This window comes from Dipodomys spectabilis, unplaced genomic scaffold (genome assembly GCF_019054845.1).
Source record: "Dipodomys spectabilis isolate Male_0828 unplaced genomic scaffold, ASM1905484v1 ptg000422l, whole genome shotgun sequence".
Lineage (NCBI taxonomy): Eukaryota > Metazoa > Chordata > Mammalia > Rodentia > Heteromyidae > Dipodomys > Dipodomys spectabilis.
The window spans coordinates 4,211,754-4,230,304 of NW_024871099.1; the positions used below are offsets into that span (position 1 = coordinate 4,211,754).

General features: G+C 46.8%; 1 protein-coding gene across 2 annotated transcripts in view; it reads left to right on the forward strand.

The window, feature by feature from the left end:
• Uba2 (ubiquitin like modifier activating enzyme 2) overlaps positions 1-15,907 on the forward strand; it is a 29,998-nt gene extending 14,091 nt beyond the window's left edge. The window contains exons 7-18 of one of the 2 annotated variants that reach the window (XM_042667959.1): positions 365-432; positions 1,701-1,822; positions 4,137-4,236; positions 4,613-4,779; positions 6,357-6,450; positions 6,575-6,687; positions 8,248-8,403; positions 10,164-10,260; positions 12,226-12,331; positions 13,129-13,265; positions 14,893-15,104; positions 15,694-15,907. In XM_042667959.1, coding sequence (XP_042523893.1) covers positions 365-432; positions 1,701-1,822; positions 4,137-4,236; positions 4,613-4,779; positions 6,357-6,450; positions 6,575-6,687; positions 8,248-8,403; positions 10,164-10,260; positions 12,226-12,331; positions 13,129-13,265; positions 14,893-15,068 — 1,336 coding nt within the window. In that variant the 3' untranslated portion in view covers positions 15,069-15,104; positions 15,694-15,907. The other variant, XM_042667958.1, reaches the window with a different exon arrangement.
• The last annotated feature ends 2,644 nt before the right edge of the window (positions 15,908-18,551 follow it).

Genomic DNA, 18,551 nt, shown 5'->3' on the forward strand with positions numbered 1-18,551 from the left:
TGTGGGAAAGTGTAAGAGACTCCCATCTCCAGAATAGTCAGCAAAAAGCCTGGCTAGAGGCATGGCTTAAGTGAGGGGAGGCATGACACAACTAAGCAAGCCAGCTGACCAGTTCAACATCTTAAGTAAAAGTGCTCCCCACCCCCAAAAAAGCTGATAGTAGATGTAGGTGTACTTGTATTGTGGCTCCAATTAACATGCCAGCCATCCACACCCATGGTTTCTAGACTGGAAATGTATCAAATGTTCACTCTCTTCCTGCTAGACATTTGGGATATCCCAAAAAGCGACAGACACCTATTTCCTCATAGGTGTCTATAGTGAAATGCTTTTGACATAAATATTCTCTCTTCTTCAATTACAGCCAGTTGTTTGGAGAAGAAGATGCTGATCAAGAAGTGTCACCTGACAGAGCTGACCCTGAAGCTGCCTGTAAGGAAACTTTCTTGTCCTGTGGGCTTCTTTTGTCCATTTGGTTTTTCTTTTTTTCTTTTCTTTTCTTTTTTTTTTTTTTTTTGGTCGGTCATGGGGTTTAACTCTTGGCCTGGGCGCTGTCCCTCAGCTCTTCAGCTCAAGGCGAGCGCTCTACCACTTGAGCCCCAGCACCACTTCCAGTTTTCTAGTGGTTTATTGGAGATAAGAGTCTCACAGACTTTCCTGCCCGGGCTGGCTTTGAACTGCGATCCTCAGATCTCAGCCTCCTGAGTAGCTAGGATGACAGGCGTGAGCCATGGCGGCCCGGCTATCTTTTGGTTTTTCTTTTAATTAACTGGGGCTTGAACTCAAGGCCCTGCACTTGTTAAGTAGCTGCTCTATCACGCTGAACCACGCCCATGACCCCTGTGCTTTTTATTAGAGACTGCTACCATTATTTTGCTTATTTACCATTGGTACTTTATTTACTCTTATGCTCTAGATAACATTATGTATTATACTTTTCACCTAATGTTTACCAAAAGAGTTGTTCTGTTTTTTTGGGTCCGGTCGTGGGGCCTGAACTCTGGGCCTAGGCACTAACTGTCCCTCAACTCTTCAACTCAAGGCTAGCGCTCTACCACTTGAGCCACAACACCACTTCCGGTTTTTTTCCTTTTTGCTTATGTGGTGCTGAGGAATCGAACCCAGGGCCTCAGGCATGCAAAGCAAGCGCTCTACCACTGAGCCACCTTCCCAGCCCGGGTTGTTCTGTTTTACAAGTAAGGAAATCAAGATGAATCAAAGTTTCACAAATCTAATCAATTCGAGCTGAGAGCTGGTCTCGATTCTGCTAGCAAGACTGCTTTGAGCTGGTTCATATGTGACCTTCAGAGCCTGAGGCAGGGAAAGATGACTACAGGCCTTTTCTCTCTCTCTTTTTTTTTTTTTTTTTTTTTCTGGGGCTTGAACTCAGGGCCTGAGTACTCTCCCTGAGTTTCTTTGGCTCAAGTCTAGCACTTGAACTCCAGCGCCACTTCCAGCTTTTTCCTATTAGTTAGAGATAAGAATCTCAAGAACTCCCCTGCTCTCTGCCCCCAATCCTCAGATTGCAGCCTCTTGAGTAGCTAGGATCCCATAGCTAGCCATGGGAACTAGCTAGCTTTCTTTCCCTTTGTCCTTCATTGCAGAAGGTGTGGCTCATAGGGGACTTTGTGAGTGAACCCTTCTTCCTGCAGGTCAGTGAAAGCTTCATTCTACACTAAAAACAAATGTTTATTTTGCAGGGGAACCGACAGAAGCCGAAGCCAGAGCCCGAGACTCCAATGAAGATGGTGACATTAAACGCATCTCCACTAAGGAATGGGCAAAGTCCACAGGATATGATCCAGTAAAACTTTTCACCAAGGTTGGATTCCCCTTCCCTGCTTCCTAGCTCAGAGTGAGGAACCCCGCAAATGCTACATGAGTGTCCTGCTACTGCATTTCCTCCCCAGCTAGGTTTATAGTCCAACTGTGCATAGATCATAGGGTTCAAAATTGAATGACGGGTCTTTGTAGGTTTGTGCTAGTGACATCCCAGAGCAGGACACAGGTAGTCAGGTCAGAGCAGGCTTGGGAATTTGAGCACCTCTCTTGGTAGGTGGCTGCTGTCTTGTCAGCTTTCCTTCCCTCATTTCCACATACCCACCTTTGCTTCCTGCTATTCTCACCTTGGAGTCTCCTCCCTGCACACATCTTCCCCTTCCAGTTTGATTGGCATATTCTGAACCTCCTGATTTGCTCTACACCACTGTATACTATCTTCTGCTCGATATTTCTAGAGAACTAGACCACTTTGCAGACACTTAAGATAACCATCACCTGAAACCTTATCACATATTTTTATGTGATGATATCTTAGTCCACAAACTTGTGGTTTTGCAATAATTATTGGTGTTTCTCGAGATTTCTGCTATGTCGTTTTTGCTTATTTTTTATTTTGGAAGAAGGCACATTTCAAATAGTTCACATAGTTGAAAACTCAGAGCACTAAAGAAACTGAGCATGTTGAGAATGTGTGTCTCTTTTTTTGGCCTGTAACCACAAACCCTGAGATACTGCTCTCTTATATTGCTAAGTATAGTGATTGTATTCAGTTCTTGATATGTGTTTGTGGAACTCCTTCATTTATATAGTTCTACTTCATAATGGATTGTGGAGTTTGGGAGAGGCTTTTTGTAAGGTAATTCAGGACAAATCAATAGTTTTTTGTTTTTTGTTTTTTTTGGGGGGGGGGTCCAGTCGTGGGGCCTAAACTCTGGGCCTGGATGCTGTCCCTCAGCTCTTCAGCTCAAGGCTAACGCTCTACCACTTGAGCCACAGCGCCACTTCTGGCTTTTTTCTTTTTGCTCATGTGGTGCTGAGGAATCGAACCCAGGGCCTCAGGCATGCAAGGCAAGCACTCTACCACTGAGCCACCTTCCCAGCCCCCAAATCAATAGTTTAAAGGTGCCTTACCTCTCTTTCTCTAGGGTACTTTTGCTTTTTTGTGGGTGTTCCTGTTCTCGGGCTTAAACTCAGGTCCTGCGAGCTTTTCCTGAGCGTTTTTGTTCAACGCTACTGTTCTACCACTTGAGCCACAGCTCCCCTTGGGGCTTTTTGGTGTTTCGTTGGAAATTGGTGTTTCATTGTCCATCCTTGGCTGACTTTAAGCCTCAATCCACACATCTCCGCCTCCCAAGTAGCTAGAAATACAGGAATGAGCCATTGGCACCCAGTTCTACTGCTTTTTTTTTTTTTTTCCTCCTTCCTGTCATGGAGCGTGAACTCAGGGCCTGGGCACCGTCTCTGAACTTTTGCTCTAAAGTCTAGTGCTCTACCACTTTGATATGTGTTTGTGGAACTCCTTCATTTATATAGTTCTACTTCATAATGGATTGTGGAGTTTGGGAGAGGCTTTTTGTAAGGTAATTCAGGACAAATCAATAGTTGTTTTTTGTTTAGGTGGTTAATTGGAGATAAAAGAGTTTGGAGAGGGGCTGAGAAGGTGGCTCAGTGGTAGAGTGCTTGCCTTGCATGCATGAGGCCATGGGTTCAATTCCTCAGCACCACATAAGCAGAAAAAGCCGGAAGTGGCACGGTGGCTCAAGTGGTAGAGCGCTAGCCTTGAGCTGAAGAGCTGAGGGACAGCGCCCAGTCCCAGAGTTCAGGCCCACAACCAACAGAAAACAACAACAACAAAAGAGTTTGGCGAACTTTCCTGCCTAGGCTAGCATTTAACCATGGTCCTCAGACATCAGCCTCCTGAGTAGCTAGGATTGCAGGCTTGGGGCATCAGTGTCTAGCCACTTCTACAATAAAAATTGCTGGGCATCAGTGGCTCAGACCTATAATCCGACCTGCTCAGGAGACTGAGATTTGAGGAACAGAGTTCAGGCTAGTCCTGGGAGAAAAGTCTCTGAAACTGTTACCTCTCGTAACCTACTCAGAAAAACGCTGCAAGTGGGTCTGTGGCTCAAGTGATAGAATGCTAGCCTTGAGCACAAAGGCTGAGAGATACGTGAGTTCAAGCCCCAGGAGCAGCAAAAAAAAAAAAAAAGTTAAAAATTGTTACTTGACTGGCATGGGAAGTGTCGTTAAATGAGATTTTGTAGTGTAATAGTTATGTCAGTTTAATTTTAAGCATTTTTTTTTCCAGCCTGAGCTTGTAGGGTTCTTGAGATTTATCTTTCCTTTTAAAGCTTTTTAAGGACGATATCCGGTATCTATTGTCAATGGACAAGCTTTGGCGGAAGAGGAAACCTCCAGTTCCGTTGGACTGGGCGGAAGTACAAAGTCAAGGTAAGGTGTGCATTTTAGTCCTTGAGACACCTAAGCTGGAAATTTCTTCACTTAAAGTCTTCTAGAGCAGAAGAGCCAATCACATTGGGATTGAAAGGTCACAGGAGACTGGAGATGCCCCTTTGGAGCAGTTCCCAACTTGCTGGGCAACCAGGAGCCTACAGGCACTTCTTGGGCACTAACTGTGCTGGGCCTGATTTTTAGCATCCTGCTAATTTTTACCCAAGCTCTCAGCAGTCCTATGGGGTCCTGCACTTTCCCATCTCAACCTGGACAGTTTCTTCTACACTTACCATTATTTTAGTAATAATGTTTTCATGTTTTTTTCCTTACTGGCCAATGACTTTTAATTGCTTTTTTTTTTTTTTAATTTTAGGAGAAGAAACTAATGCCTCAGATCAACAAAATGAACCCCAGTTAGGTCTCAAAGACCAGCAAGTTCTAGATGTAAAGAGCTATGCAAGTCTTTTCTCCAAGAGCATTGAGACCTTAAGAGTGCTTTTAGCAGAGAAGGGGGACGGCGCCGAGCTCATGTGGGATAAGGTTTGTTTGAGAGTGTGTGCCACTTACTTCGGTGGTCAGTGTGTCAGTTATCCACACTTGAGTTTAGCAGTAACCTGAGACTTCATTTGGTGTTCTAGTTCTGTGGTATAGTTTTTTTCTTGTTTTTGGCCAGTTCAGGGGCTTGAACTCTGGGCCTGAGCTCTGTTCTTCAGCTCCTCAGCTCACAGCAAGTGCTCTAACACTTGAACCACAGTGCCATTTCGGTTTTCTGGTGGAGATAAGAGTCTCATGAACTTTCCTGCCTGGGCTGGCCTTGAACCATGACACTCAGATCTCAGCCTCCTGAGTAGCTAGGATTACTGGCGTGAGCCACATGCGCCCAGCTGGGTATAGTTTTTGTTGAATTGAGTTTTTGAAAGTTTCAACTGATTTAGGAAAATACTTGAAGCGATCTTAAAAACACACTGGTAGGGCCTGGGAAGGTGGCTCAGTGGTAGAGTGCTTGCATGCATGAGGCCCTGGATTCGATTCCTCAGCACCACATACGCAGAAAAAGCCAGATGTAATGCTGTGGCTCAATTGGTAGAGCACTTGCCTGGAGCTGAAGAGCTGAGGGACAGCGCCCAGGCCCAGAGTTCAGACCCCATGACCAGCAAAACACACACACACACACACACACACTCTCTCTCTCTCTCTCTCTCTCTGTCTCTCTGTCTCTCTCTCTCTCTCTCTCTCTCTCTCTCTCTCTCTCTCTCTCTCTCTCTCTCTCTCTGTCTCTCTTGGCTTTCCTTTTGGAGATAGTAGCTCATTGACCTGACTGACTGGACAAACTTGTCCCTGCCCTTTTCCTCCCACATGTTGGGGATTGAGTGTGCAAGTCATATGCTCAACTACGGAAATACACCTAGCCTATGGCTGTTTTTGTATTTTTGGTGTTTTGTTTTGGTGCCAGTCCTGGGGCTTGAACTTAGGGCCTGAGGTGTTTTTTGTTTTGTTTTGTTTTTTGTCATGGGGCTTGAACCCTGAGCCTGGGCACTGTCTCTGAGCTATTCAGCTCAAGGCGAGCACTTTATCACTTAAGCCACAGCACCACCACTTCCAGTTTTCTGGTGGTTAATTGGAGATATGAGTCAGGGACTTTTCTTCCTGGGTTGGCTTTGAACCATGATCCTCAGATCTCAGCCTCCTGAGTAGGTAGCTACTTGGTTTTTTTGCCCAAGGCTGGCTCTACCACTTGAGCCACACAGCTTTACTTCCTGCTTTTTTGATAGTTTGAGGAGTCTTACACTCTAACCATAGTTAGCTTTGAACTGCTATCCTCAGATCTCAGCCTCCTGAGTAGCTAGGATTACAGGCGTGAGCCACCAGCGCCCAGCAGATGTGTTTTCTTTTAATTTCTTGTTAATAGTATATTTCTGACCCTAGAAGCTAATGAGCCCCTGTCTCCTACATGTCTTAATCACCCCCAGGCTACTTCCTGTAAGTAGCCCTTCCCTGACCGTTTCTCCCTCGAGACCCACTGGTGTGCCCTGATTGTCCTCAGTGTTGTGATCGCATGAAAGTAAGAGGCTGAGTGAGTTTGTGGGAAGCTGCCTAACTGCTTCACGTGCTTGCAGGATGACCCGTCTGCCATGGATTTTGTCACTTCAGCTGCAAACCTCCGGATGCATATTTTCAGCATGAACATGAAAAGCAGATTTGATATAAAATGTAAGTCTTGAACTTCATTCATATCATCAAACCTTAGCGCTTTTTTTTTTTCTTTCTTAACAGCTAAATAATGTTCCATCTTTTCCTCCACCCCCCCCCCCCACCTCCCCCCCCCCACCCCCAGCAATGGCCGGGAACATTATTCCTGCCATCGCTACCACCAATGCAGTCATTGCTGGATTGATAGTGTTGGAAGGATTGAAGATTTTATCTGGAAAAATAGACCAGTGTAGAACCGTGAGTATTCTTATAAATTTGTAAGAAGAACATTGCCAGGTAGCTCACACCTTGTGATTGGTGCTGACTGACTATTCAGCTGGAACTTTTTTTTTTTTTTTGGTCGGTCGTGGAGCTTGAACTCTGGGCCTGGGCGCTGTCCCTCAGCTCTTCAGCTCAAAGCGAGCGCTCTACCACTTGAGCTACAGCGCCACTTCCATGACTGACTATTCAGGAGGCTGAGATCTGAGGATTCTGGTTCAAAGCAAAGAAAGTTGAGATTCTTTATCTCCAGTGAATTACCAAAAAGCCAGAAGTGAAGCTGTGGCTCAAAATGGGTAGAGTGTTAGCTTTGGGAAAAAGCTCAAGGACATATTAAGACCCAGAACTGATCAGAAATATATTAAAAATGAAAACATACTCTATAGATTTTTTTTTCTTAACTAAAAGTGTGAAAAATGAAAAAAAAAAGTTGCACTTACCTCACGCGTTTAAGAAAGCACATTTGCTGTTTTAGTTTTCAGGTAGGTTCTTACCTTTTGGGGTGGGAGGCATCTCATGCCTACTTCAGACTACATTATCCTGTCTACTACTTCCATATCGCTGGTGCTCACAGCCTGTGCCACCACACCTAGCATCCATGTATTATCTTTCTTTTTTTTGGGGGGGGGGGTCCGGTTGTGGGGCCTGAACTCTGGGCCTGGGCACTGTCCCTCAGCTCTTCAGCTCAAGGCTAGTGCTCTACCACTTGAGCCACAGCGCCACTTCCGGCTTTTTTCTTTTTGCATATGTGGTGCTGAGGAATCGAACCCAGGGCCTTGAGCATGCAAGGCAAACGCTCTACCACTGAGCCACCTTCCCAGCCCCCGTATTATCTTTCTTATGGGTTGCTGAATTATCTCTGCCTTTCTGTTTTTTTGTTTTTTGCTGGTTTGGTTAACAAAGTTTGCTGAACTTTAACAAGATTAACCACAAATAGAAGAAATGCCAGGAGACCATAGGAAGTTGAGATCAAATCTTCATTTTGTGTCTCCAGTATAACAGGGGTTCTGTAGATTCCCCCAAGCTTAAGGAAATAAGTGTGTCAGTAAGTCTACCCAGACAGTAAAACCCTGCACAGCTTGTCCCTACAAAGAGTACTGTCAGCTGAGAGCCAGTACTTCCGCTCTCCCCGCCATCGATGAATATAAATATTATTGTAGTTACCACAGAAGCTTTGGAAAGAAAGTCCCTTTGGTGGCTGACATTATGAGAGCATTAATTGCCAAACTGAGTATTAGTCTTGTGGAGAGGCTGGCTGGATGTTGAGCATGAACAGAGACGGCCCCAGAAATTGTACTGTAGGGAGAAGGGATGCACAGAGGAGGAGAGGCTTATGGGAGCCCAGCCTTGCCCTTGGAGCTGACTGAAAAAGAAGGTTGGAAAACCAGACTCTGAAAAAGATCATGATCTTTGCCATCTAGAGGGGACTGTCGGTGTCACTTTTACCTGGGTATATACAAGCGACAAGATTTCAGATTGGTATACTGTGATTGTGAACACTTATTTGTGATGCTGATTTTTTTTTTTTTCCACCTGAAGATTTTTTTGAATAAGCAACCAAACCCAAGGAAGAAGCTCCTGGTGCCTTGTGCGCTGGACCCACCGAATCCTAATTGTTACGTGTGTGCCAGCAAGCCCGAGGTGACTGTCCGCCTCAATGTCCATAAAGTGACCGTCCTCACCTTACAGGACAAGGTGGGTGCCAGGGCCACCACGGCTCATTCCTTCACAGAGCTATAGGGCCTGCACTGATATCCCCCAGCATGCATCTTCTTGCTGGCTTGTCTGGTTCTTGATGTGTCCTTCCTGCCTGAGAAAGACATGAGTGTATCTGTGTGGAAGAGGTTCCACAGGAGTGAGTGACACAATGTCCAGGTATAGGTTCTACTTTGTGTCTTAGGTAGGGGGTCAATTGTGTAGTATTGACGCGTTCAGGATGTCCTTAAATGACCCTACTGGTACAGTGAGCATTCACTCTTTGGGTGGCAATGTCTCCTTACTAGAAAAGTGCAAGTACAGTTGGTAGCTTTGCATTAAAGGGTTAGGGCACCAGTGGCTCACGCCTATAATCCTAGCTATTCAGGAGGCTGAGATCTGAGGATCACAGTTCAAAGCTAGCCTGGGAAGGAAAGAATGAGACTCTTATCTCCAATGAACCACCAGAAAACCAGAAGTGGCGCGGTTGCCTCAAATGGTAGAGTCCTCTCCTTGAGCTGAAGAGCTGAGGGACAGCACCCAGGCCTAGAATTCAAACCCCATGACTGATCCCCCAAAAGGGGTGGGGGGCATGGGTAACTTGGAGTTTTCTGGGTGTTTGTGATGGTAGGCAGTGCTTACTCCTACCATGACCGTTCTGTCATCAGGCATTTGGAGATGGTTCAAAGGTTTCAAAGGTGAGCTGGTCCCCATGTACTGATTTAATCCAGAATCATCTGCATACCTGGCTTCCCCTGCAGATCTTGTGTGGTGGAAATGGTGGAACCTGACCCCATTCATTATTGATGAAGTGGCATTTTCTTTCTTTCTTTTTTAATTGTGTAGGTGGTGGTGTACAGAAGGGTTAACAGTTACATAGGTCGGGTATTGAGTGTTAATTTTGTGTGTGTGTGTTTGTTCTTTTTTGGTTGGTCATGGGGCTTGAACTCTGGGCTTGGGTGCTGTCCCTGCACTCTTCAGCATTTACCTCTTGAGCCACAGCGCCACTTCTGGTTTTCTGCTAGGATTACAGGCGTGAGCCACCAGCGCCCGGCTGAGTACGTTTCTTTTTGAACAGTGTCACCCCTTCCTTTTTCTCCCAGTGAAGGGTTGTTTTTTGTTGTTAGTACTTTTAATAGCTGGGAAGCTTGTCATGTCCCAATTTCCAAGTCACTGAGGTTATTCTTCTAATTGTCACAAATCTTCCAAGATGGGGAATGAGCCCCTAGATAGTGACTGGCGAGTGTGGATAGCCCACTCACTTTCCCCGGAAACGATCACTTTGACTTTAAAGCTAACATCTCTCGGGACTCCTCCTCGGTAGTGGCCTGTAGAAAGATCCTGCATTGTCTTTGAGGAGCAGGTGGGAGTTGACAGAATTGATAAGTACATGTTGGGATTTAAAAACAGACAGCAGTGGGGAGGGATGGGACCGATCTGAGTTCTAAATGCATCTTCCATCCCAGAGCTGGTATAGACTGAGAGTTAAGTGGTCTAGTGTGTGGCCCTATTCTGATTCTGTAAGGAAAACAAGTAACAAGCCATTAAGTACTACAGGATCCCTTGTTCAATCCGATTTGCCCCTGTGGTCAAGTGTGAGGATGGAAGGAAGTGAACTCCCCCAGTAATCTTAAAGAAATAACTCCGTTCCTTTCCTTGAGCAAAGGGGAAATTGTAACCTTTACAGAAAATAATTCTTTTGTTTGTTTTTTGCGAACTTTAAATTGCCTCTATTAATACTGCCTATTTTCCCCTTGTAGATCGTGAAAGAAAAATTTGCTATGGTGGCACCAGATGTCCAAATTGAAGATGGCAAAGGAACGATCTTGATATCTTCAGAAGAGGGGGAGACTGAAGGTATGCTGGCCTTCATTTACCCTCTGACTCAGATGGGCTGCGTAGTGCTTGGTATCACAGGGATGGGTTGGTGTTGGTCTGGGTTGTCCTCTGCCTGGCTCACAATGTCTTCTACAGATCCAAAAGCCATGGTTCAGTCCCCCTTGCCAGACAAACAGAACATTCAAATAGGTGATCCTTTTGTGAGTGCATTTGTTAAAAGCTTCTTTTTTTGGGGGGGGGGGGGGGGAATCCGGTCGTGGGGCCTGATCTCTGGGCCTGGGTGCTGTCCCTCAGCTCTTCAGCTCAAGGCTAGTGCTCTACCACTTGAGCCACAGCGCCACTTCCGGCTTTTTTTCTTTTTGCTTATGTGGTGCTGAGGAATCGAACCCAGGGCCTCATGCATGCAAAGCAAACACTCTACCACTGAACCACCTTCCCAGCCCCTCTTTACCTTCTTTAGATGATACTAGTCAGTCTGATCAGACTGTTTTCTCCTGTAGCCAGGGGTGGCTCATACCTATCATTCTAGTTACTCGGGAGGCAGAGATCTAAGAGTCACAATTTGATGCCAGCCCAGCCAGGAAAGTCTGTGAGACTTGTCTCCAGTAAACTACTAGAAAACCAGAAGTAGAGCTGTGGCTCAAGTGGTAAAGTGCTAGCCTTGAGCCAAAGAGCTCGGGGATAGCACCTGGGCCCTGAGTTCAAGCCAACCCAAAAAAAAAAAAAATTACCTCCTGTACTCCATGCTCCCAAGTTGGGCTCTTCACATCTAGGTTTTGCCAGTGTGATACTACTTGTGCAGGTTGGAGGGTCCACTTTGATTTGCCCATGACCTATGTGCTTGGTGGTGGTTTATCCACTATACTTCCCCGGATCCTGATGAGGATTTGGAGGTTCAACTTTCTCTTGTCTTTGTCTCCCTCCCTCTCTGCGCTGGGAATCAAACCTGGAGCCTCCCACATGCTAGCCAGCCACTCTTCTACCACTGAGCTGCAACCCTACCCTGCCCTTGATGAATCTCAGACTTAGTGTCAGGGCTCTTGTTTGGTGGTAGCTGTTGTTCAGTAATGGTTGGGAATATTAGGTCACGTGTAACTGAAGGTCATCTATTGACTGAGTGCTAGTTTATGCAAGCACTGTTAAGACAGCTGTCTTTACCCCAGAGTGAAACAGTTAAGGGTTTATGTGTGATACACTCACCCCTTCATTTTCATCAGCTCTTTTGAAATTTAATATAAAAAAATGGAAACAGATCAAGAATCTCTTGAGCTTTCATGAGGATATCCTCCATGGGATACCTGAGGCTTCAACTAGAGTTGATTGTCTCACCATTCTGGAAGCTGGAAGTCAAGTATGAGAGATGCTGGAGGTCAGCTTTCTCCCGAGGCCTTTGTGCAGTCCTGCTGTGTTCACACACACGCACGGCCTTCCCCACGGGGACACACATACCCCACCCCCCACCCCCGGGACACGCATCCCCAGTGTCTCTTGTGAGTTGGATGAAAGCCTACCCTTTAAGGGCTCCTTTTTACTCACCCCCTTAGGATGCAAATCTCCAAATAAATAGGCACATCTCACCTACCAGGGCTTGTTTAGGATTCAAAATAAGAATTTTGGAGGGACACAATTTAGCCCTAACAGTGGCTTTTTTTTTTTTTTTTTTTTGGTCAGTTGTGGGGCTTGAACTCTGGGCCTGAGCACTGTCACTCAGCTCTTCAGCTCAAGGCTAACACTCTACCACTTGAGCTACAGCATCACTTCTGGTTTTCTGGTGGTTTATTAGAGATAAGAATTCCACAGACTTTGCTGCCCGGGCTGGCTTTGAACCTCAATCCTCAGATCTCAGCCTCCTGAGTAGCTAGGATTACAGGCGTGAGCCACCGGCACCCAGCTTTTTTAATGGTCACAGTGGCTTTTTTAAATGGCCACAACTGGACTAGGAACACATAACTGAAATATTCACGTTCTTTCTGCATTTCCTAGCTAATAACCACAAAAAGCTGTCCGAATTTGGAATTCGAAATGGCAGCCGCCTTCAAGCAGACGACTTCCTCCAGGACTACACATTGTTCATCAACATCCTGCACAGGTGGGAGCTGTGGCTGGGGTCCAAGTGCAGTTAGGATGAGGTGGGGGAAGGCTGTTTTCCTCCCCTCTGCGCCACTGTTGGTGGGAGACTACAGCACTGGGTTCCTTAAAGGTAGACCCGGAGGTGGGCCCCAGTCAGAGTCACACCCGACTTCACAGACCACAAGACAGTTCTCTGCACCAGCCTGCAGAACATTCACATAACATATGACACGGCATGGAAAGGTTCTTTGCCCGTGTGTGGATGCCATGAAAGACCAGCACTGGTCCTGGTGTGTCATCTTTGTGGCTAGGTGGCGTTTGTAAGGTTGTTCAGGGGTATTCCATATTGTACCTGGTTTTTAAAAGGCAAAAAGTGACATGAAAGACTAGAGGAGGGTTCAGATCTTGAGGCTGGGACACAAGGTCGCTGGCAGTGGAAGAAAGGACATCACAATACAGAAGAGGAGACCAATTAGGTGGGGGATTATCATGCTTTTTCACTCTCTGGGAACAGCTCCCCTTAAGACATGCACCTATTTTGTTTGACTTTGATGCGTGTTCTTGGGAACTCATGTCCAGAACCACATCCCCAGCCCCTAGAGCGCCAGACCGCTGTGGCCATGCGAGGTGATAGGGCAGTGCTGGGTATTTGGGCACAGGCTGAGACATGACACGGGTGCACAGCTTGGCACTCAGTGTTCGCTGTTTGAATTAGACCTTTGGATGGTCACCAAAATTGATGTGTGTATGGTGCGTGCTGGGCACCAGCAGTGTGGTATTGAGTGGGTCCTGGTTTAAGGTGTGGCTCTCTTGCAGCGAAGACCTAGGAAAGGATGTTGACTTTGAAGTTGTGGGTGATGCCCCAGAAAAAGTGGGCCCCAAGCCAGCCGAAGATGCCGCCAAGAGCATCACCAATGGCAGCGACGATGGCGCCCAGCCCTCTACCTCCACAGGTGAGCCATGGTGTCGGCCCCCCACCTCGCTGGTAACATGCAAGACCCAAAACATGAAGGGGGTCTCGGGCTTAGTGTTGACGTTGTGATGGAGCTTTGACTTAGGGAATGCTGAGGACATTTTACACGGGGAGACATGCCTTTGTGTTCTTCCCCCTCCAAATGGCAATGGCCTGTGAGTGGTTTCTGTATGTGGGATAGGCACTCCAAGTCAGTACATCTGCACGTTGTGCGTGGGGGGGGAATGTTGACGGGCACGGGGGTGTGCTGCCCAGCGCTCCTTGTAACACGTTTGCTTCTGGTGTTGCTGAGCATCTTGGGAATGCTGGGAAAGTGTGGCCCTCTAAATTAGTCATAGCTGTCCTATAAGAAAGTTCCTCAGGGGGGCTGGGAAGGTGGCTCAGTGGTAGAGCACTTGCCTTGCATGCTCGAGGCCCTGGGTTCGATTCCTCAGCACCACATAGGAAAAAAGCCGGAAGTGGCGCTGTGGCTCAAGTGGTAGAGCGTTAGCCTTGAGCTGCAGAGCTGAGGGACAGCGCCCAGGCCCAGAGTTCAGGCCCCACGACCGGACCCAAAAAAAAAAAAGTTCCTCAGGTGCCAGGCGTTGGTGGCTCATGCCTATAATCCTAGTTACTGAGGAGGCTGAGATCTGAGGATTACAGTTAGAAGCCAGCCCAGGCAGGAAAGTCCATGAGACTCATCTCCAGTGTACCACCACTAGAAAACCAGAAATGCCTCTGTTGCTCAAAGTGGTAGAATGCTAGCTTTGAGCATAAAAGCTCACGTCCAGCTCCCAGGCCCTAAATTCTCAAGCCAAGACTGACCAAAAAAAGGTTTTGAGAAGTCATAATGGAAGACATTCGCTGCACCCACACTGATAGACGTTTCCAGTGCCATAGCGGTAAGGTAGGCAGCTCTGCTCTTTTGGTTGAAGCAAACAGGCAGATAAAAACCACCCTTGCCATCAGGTTAGGAGGATCCAACTTGCAGCCCTCCACCTTGAACCCTGGTTTCATCATCCTCTACTGTAGGACTTGGGAGGTCAGTCTCTGTGCCTCAGTGTCTCTTTCTGGAAAGCAGATACTAACGTCATCTTTTTTATAGGGTTGTTGTGATGATTAAATGAGTTGTTGTGTGCACAGTTCCCGGCACCTTGTAGGTGCTGCTGTTCCTGTGGTCCCTGTGGCTGCAGTGGGGTGTGGCCCGCCTGACAGGAGAGGGTTGAGGAGACTCAGGGAAGCACACGAGCGCCTCTGACAACCACTCCTTGTTGAGACAGCAGAGGTGAATGCCTCCCTGCAGTCCCCACTCACCTTCCCGCCCCCTCCCCAAACAGCAGAGAGGTGTAGAGGATGGGCACGTGGCCCAGGAGCAGCCCTTGTTTGTTATGGTGTCCTCCTGCTCAGCTGCTTCACCCAAGGCTGACACTCTACCACTTGAGCCACACCACTTCCAGCTTTTTGCTGGTCTCAAGATTGGTTTGGCCTAGCTGACTTCAAATGTCAGTCCTCAGATCTGAGCTTTACAGGCAGGAGGCACCAGCACCCAGCCCAAGCTAGCGCTCGATCCAGTGAAGTCCTGGCGGGGTCCTGTTCACCATTTTTCCCCCTTTTTATTCTGCCATAAGCACAAGAGCAAGATGATGTGCTCATTGTTGATTCCGACGAGGAAGGTTCTTCCAATAACACCGGCGCTGGTGAGGAGAGAACCCGCAAGCGGAAGCTGGATGAGGAGAAAGTGTGCACAAAGAGGTCCCGGGTAGAGACAGCGGAAGAGCTGGATGATGTCATCGCCTTAGACTGAGCAGTTGCCTTCCTGCGTTCATCTGGGCACAGCCAGGTGGGTCGCTTCGTCCTCTGTTGCAAAGGGGAAACATCAACTTGCAGCAACATTCTGCTCCCTTTGAAAGCCTTCGTTTTGCTAGAACTTTAGAAACCTTGCAGTATGCTCTATGGAAAGTAGGAATATAGTTTCAAAGTCATTGGAACAGAACCACACAGTGCATGTCGCCTTTGTACTGTAAATACCCTTAGGTATCATGTAACAGGTTAAAAATATTGTGGCTTAGTCAAGTTGATACCTGGTTATAAATATTATGCTTTTATTTTTGGCTAGAAGAAGACTTATTTTTAGCCTAGATATGTGATCATTTTCATACTCTTAACCTGATACAGATTCGGAAGAAGTATTAAGTGCTATGCATTGACACTTGTTTTTAAATGTTAACTGGCACTCTGTATATTGGTGTAAAACAATGTTCATTTGCTCAGATTTTCAGTTCGTACTGCCTAGTATGTCTGCCAGGAGCCAGTTTTTGTGTATCGTTAACAGTTTCAGGTTATTTATATTTGATGTTTTGTAAAACTCAAATAACAACTATTCTGTACTTATGGACCAAATAAATGGTATCTGCATACTTGTTACCCAGGCCTGCTCGCTCCTGTTTCTGCGACCTGTCTGACTGCAGGACGGGGCTGTGACTAGCACTGGCCTGCCTCTTCCTGCACAAGACCAAAGGTTCGAACACCAGCACCACAAAAACAACTGCGAACAGGGGTGAAGGTCGAAACATCTCCACTGTTGTCATAGATGACTCCTTTTTTAAAAGCAAATCCCTTAATAAACATTGCAGTACGTCTCTGCTCATTCACGTAATCTTTGTAACTTGGGGAGGTGGGGCTTGGTCAGCAAAGCAGGCCTGACTGCTCGTAGTGGGTCCTGCCTGGGTAGACAGTGTGCCAGCAGGTCTCCAGAGGCGGGGACATGTCAGGGCTGCTGGCTTCTAGCCTCATAGGGTTTTCCTGCATTGTCCCAAAGATTGAGCTCCATGCGTGGCAAGTTCAGCCGCTCTGGAAACAACTGTCCAGGCAGAGATCACACTGACAGAGCTGCACGAAGGTGCCCCAGGACCATTCTCCACATTAGACCCGGGGGGGGGGGGGGGGGTGCTTCATGAGGAGTTGATAGCAACAGCCAAGACAGGAGACAAATGCACAGTGTGTGATACTCTATAGCAGAACTGGCTGGGCTGCCATTTTTATGAAGGGGAGGAGATTCTAGATTAAGAGAAAAATTGAAGAGGTAAAACAGGGCTGAGTTGGCCTAGCATGCACAGCAACAGTACTCTAGCTCGCTTCAACAAAGGAGAGATAGGAACAGAAGCAATACATTTACTTTCTTAGATATAATGACAATACTGAGGACATGGCTTCATGAGATACCATTTGGGGATAGAGGCTTAGGTTTAGGAGCACTTAGCACTAAACACCTCACCTACCTGCCTCCAACTTTTAATTTCTAATATGCAGGGGAAATGAGCATAATCAACATCTGTTGGGTTTACACAGTGTATATATACATGGTTCATTCTTCTGGTATCCAGCTTTGAAAACCGTTTTCCATTTAATATTACCTATGACCAAAGTCACTCATTGCTGGGCACGGATGGCTCAGGCCTGTCATCCTAGCTACTCAGGAGGCTGAGATCTGAGGATCATGGTTCATAGCCTCAGGCAGCAGTCAGTGAGACTCATCTCCAATGTACCACCAAAACATGGCTCAAGTGGTGTAGAGCCTTGAATGAAAAAGACAAATGAGCGGCCAGCCCTGAGTTCAAGTGCCAAAAAAGGAAGTTACTCAGGATTATGAACTGTTCCTCACCCGTGACGCGATGGGCTCCCTGTTCGTCTAAACCTCCAGAGAACTCAGAGCTTACGTCTTCTCATGAGGTTACCAGTGCACTCAGAAGCTGCCTGGGTATTTGGTTCATGTTCTATGAGTGAAGATAACCAGTCTGTGGCATATATGTTTAAAAGTGACTTTGTTCCATGGCCCAAGGAGCCTGAGCAGATTTAAGCCACTTTGCTTGCTTTCTTTTAACATCCATATAGATAACAGATATAGATAAAGATATAGTTATGGGCCGGGCGCTGGTGGCTCACACCTGTAATCCTAGCTACTCAGGAGGCTGAGATCTGAGGATCCTGGTTCAAAGCCAGCCTGGGCAGGAGAGACCGTGAGACTCCTATCTCCAATAAACCACCAGAAAACCGGAAGTGCCGCTGTAGCTCAAGTGGTAGAGCGCTCGCCTTGAGCTGAAGAGCTGAGGGACAGCGCCCAGGCCCAGAGTTCAAGCCCCATGACCGACAAAAAAAAAAAAAAAAAAAGATATAGTTATGGTTTTTTTGGTCGGTCGTGGGACCTGAACTCTGGGCCTGAGCACTCCTTCAGCTCAAAGCTCAAAGCTAGAGCTCTACTACTTGAGCCACAGCGACACTTCTGGCTCTTTCTGCTTATGTGGTGCTGAGGAATCGAACCCAGGGCCTCATGCATGCCAGGCAAACACTCTACCACTGAGCCACCTTCCCAACCTCACATTCATAAAAATATTTAAAAATTTGAAATAAACCAAACATGGGCTGGGAAGGTGACTGAGTGGTACAGGGCTTGCCTAGCATGCATGAAGCTCTGGGTTCAATTCCCCATTACCACATAAACAGAAAAAGCTACAAGTGGTAGAGTGCTAGCCTTGAGCAAAAGAAGCTCAGGGACGGTGCCTAGACCCTGAGTTCAAGACCCAGGACTGGCAAAATAAATAAATAAAAAGATGAGACTCATAATAAAAAAAATAAAGCAACAGAAGAAATGAATGTCTACATGTTTCTCATGGTTGTAACTTGCAAATATGGAAAGCATCCCCTGTGTGTTTTATTTGCCTATGGATGATTGAGACATATTCTCCACAGGTACCTCGTGCTGACCTCTCCCACATGATCCTCCTACCTCAGCCTCCTGAGTGGTTAGGATTACAGGCATTAAGCCACCATGACTGGCTGTTTGCATCTGAAGGCCGTTTTTCTTTAGTCTAAAATCTTAACTGCTTTTAGAGGGGATATATTTAGAGAGGCATTTTTATAAATACCTCCAAACTGGGAATACTTTTATTTGCATTCAACACGGGATGAACTTTTTTCTCCCTCTGTATCCAATTCAAAACAAATCCCAGTTTAAAAAACTTAAATCTAAGATGCTTTATTCTCCAAAACAAACCTAACTTTTTCAAGAAGTTCACCACCGAACAAAAAACCCAAAGTGCCACAATGGCTCAAGACAAGCAGCTGGTCCCAGCTGGGCCTAAGCTGGGTGCCTGTGGAGGCTGAGATCTGGGGTTAAGAGGTTCGAAGCCAGCCTGGGCAGCGAAGTCCTCCGGTGAACCACCCGAGACCCAGCGCGGGAGCAGCGGCCCAAGGGCCGAGCGCCAGCCTGCAGCGGCGTCCCGCGCCCACG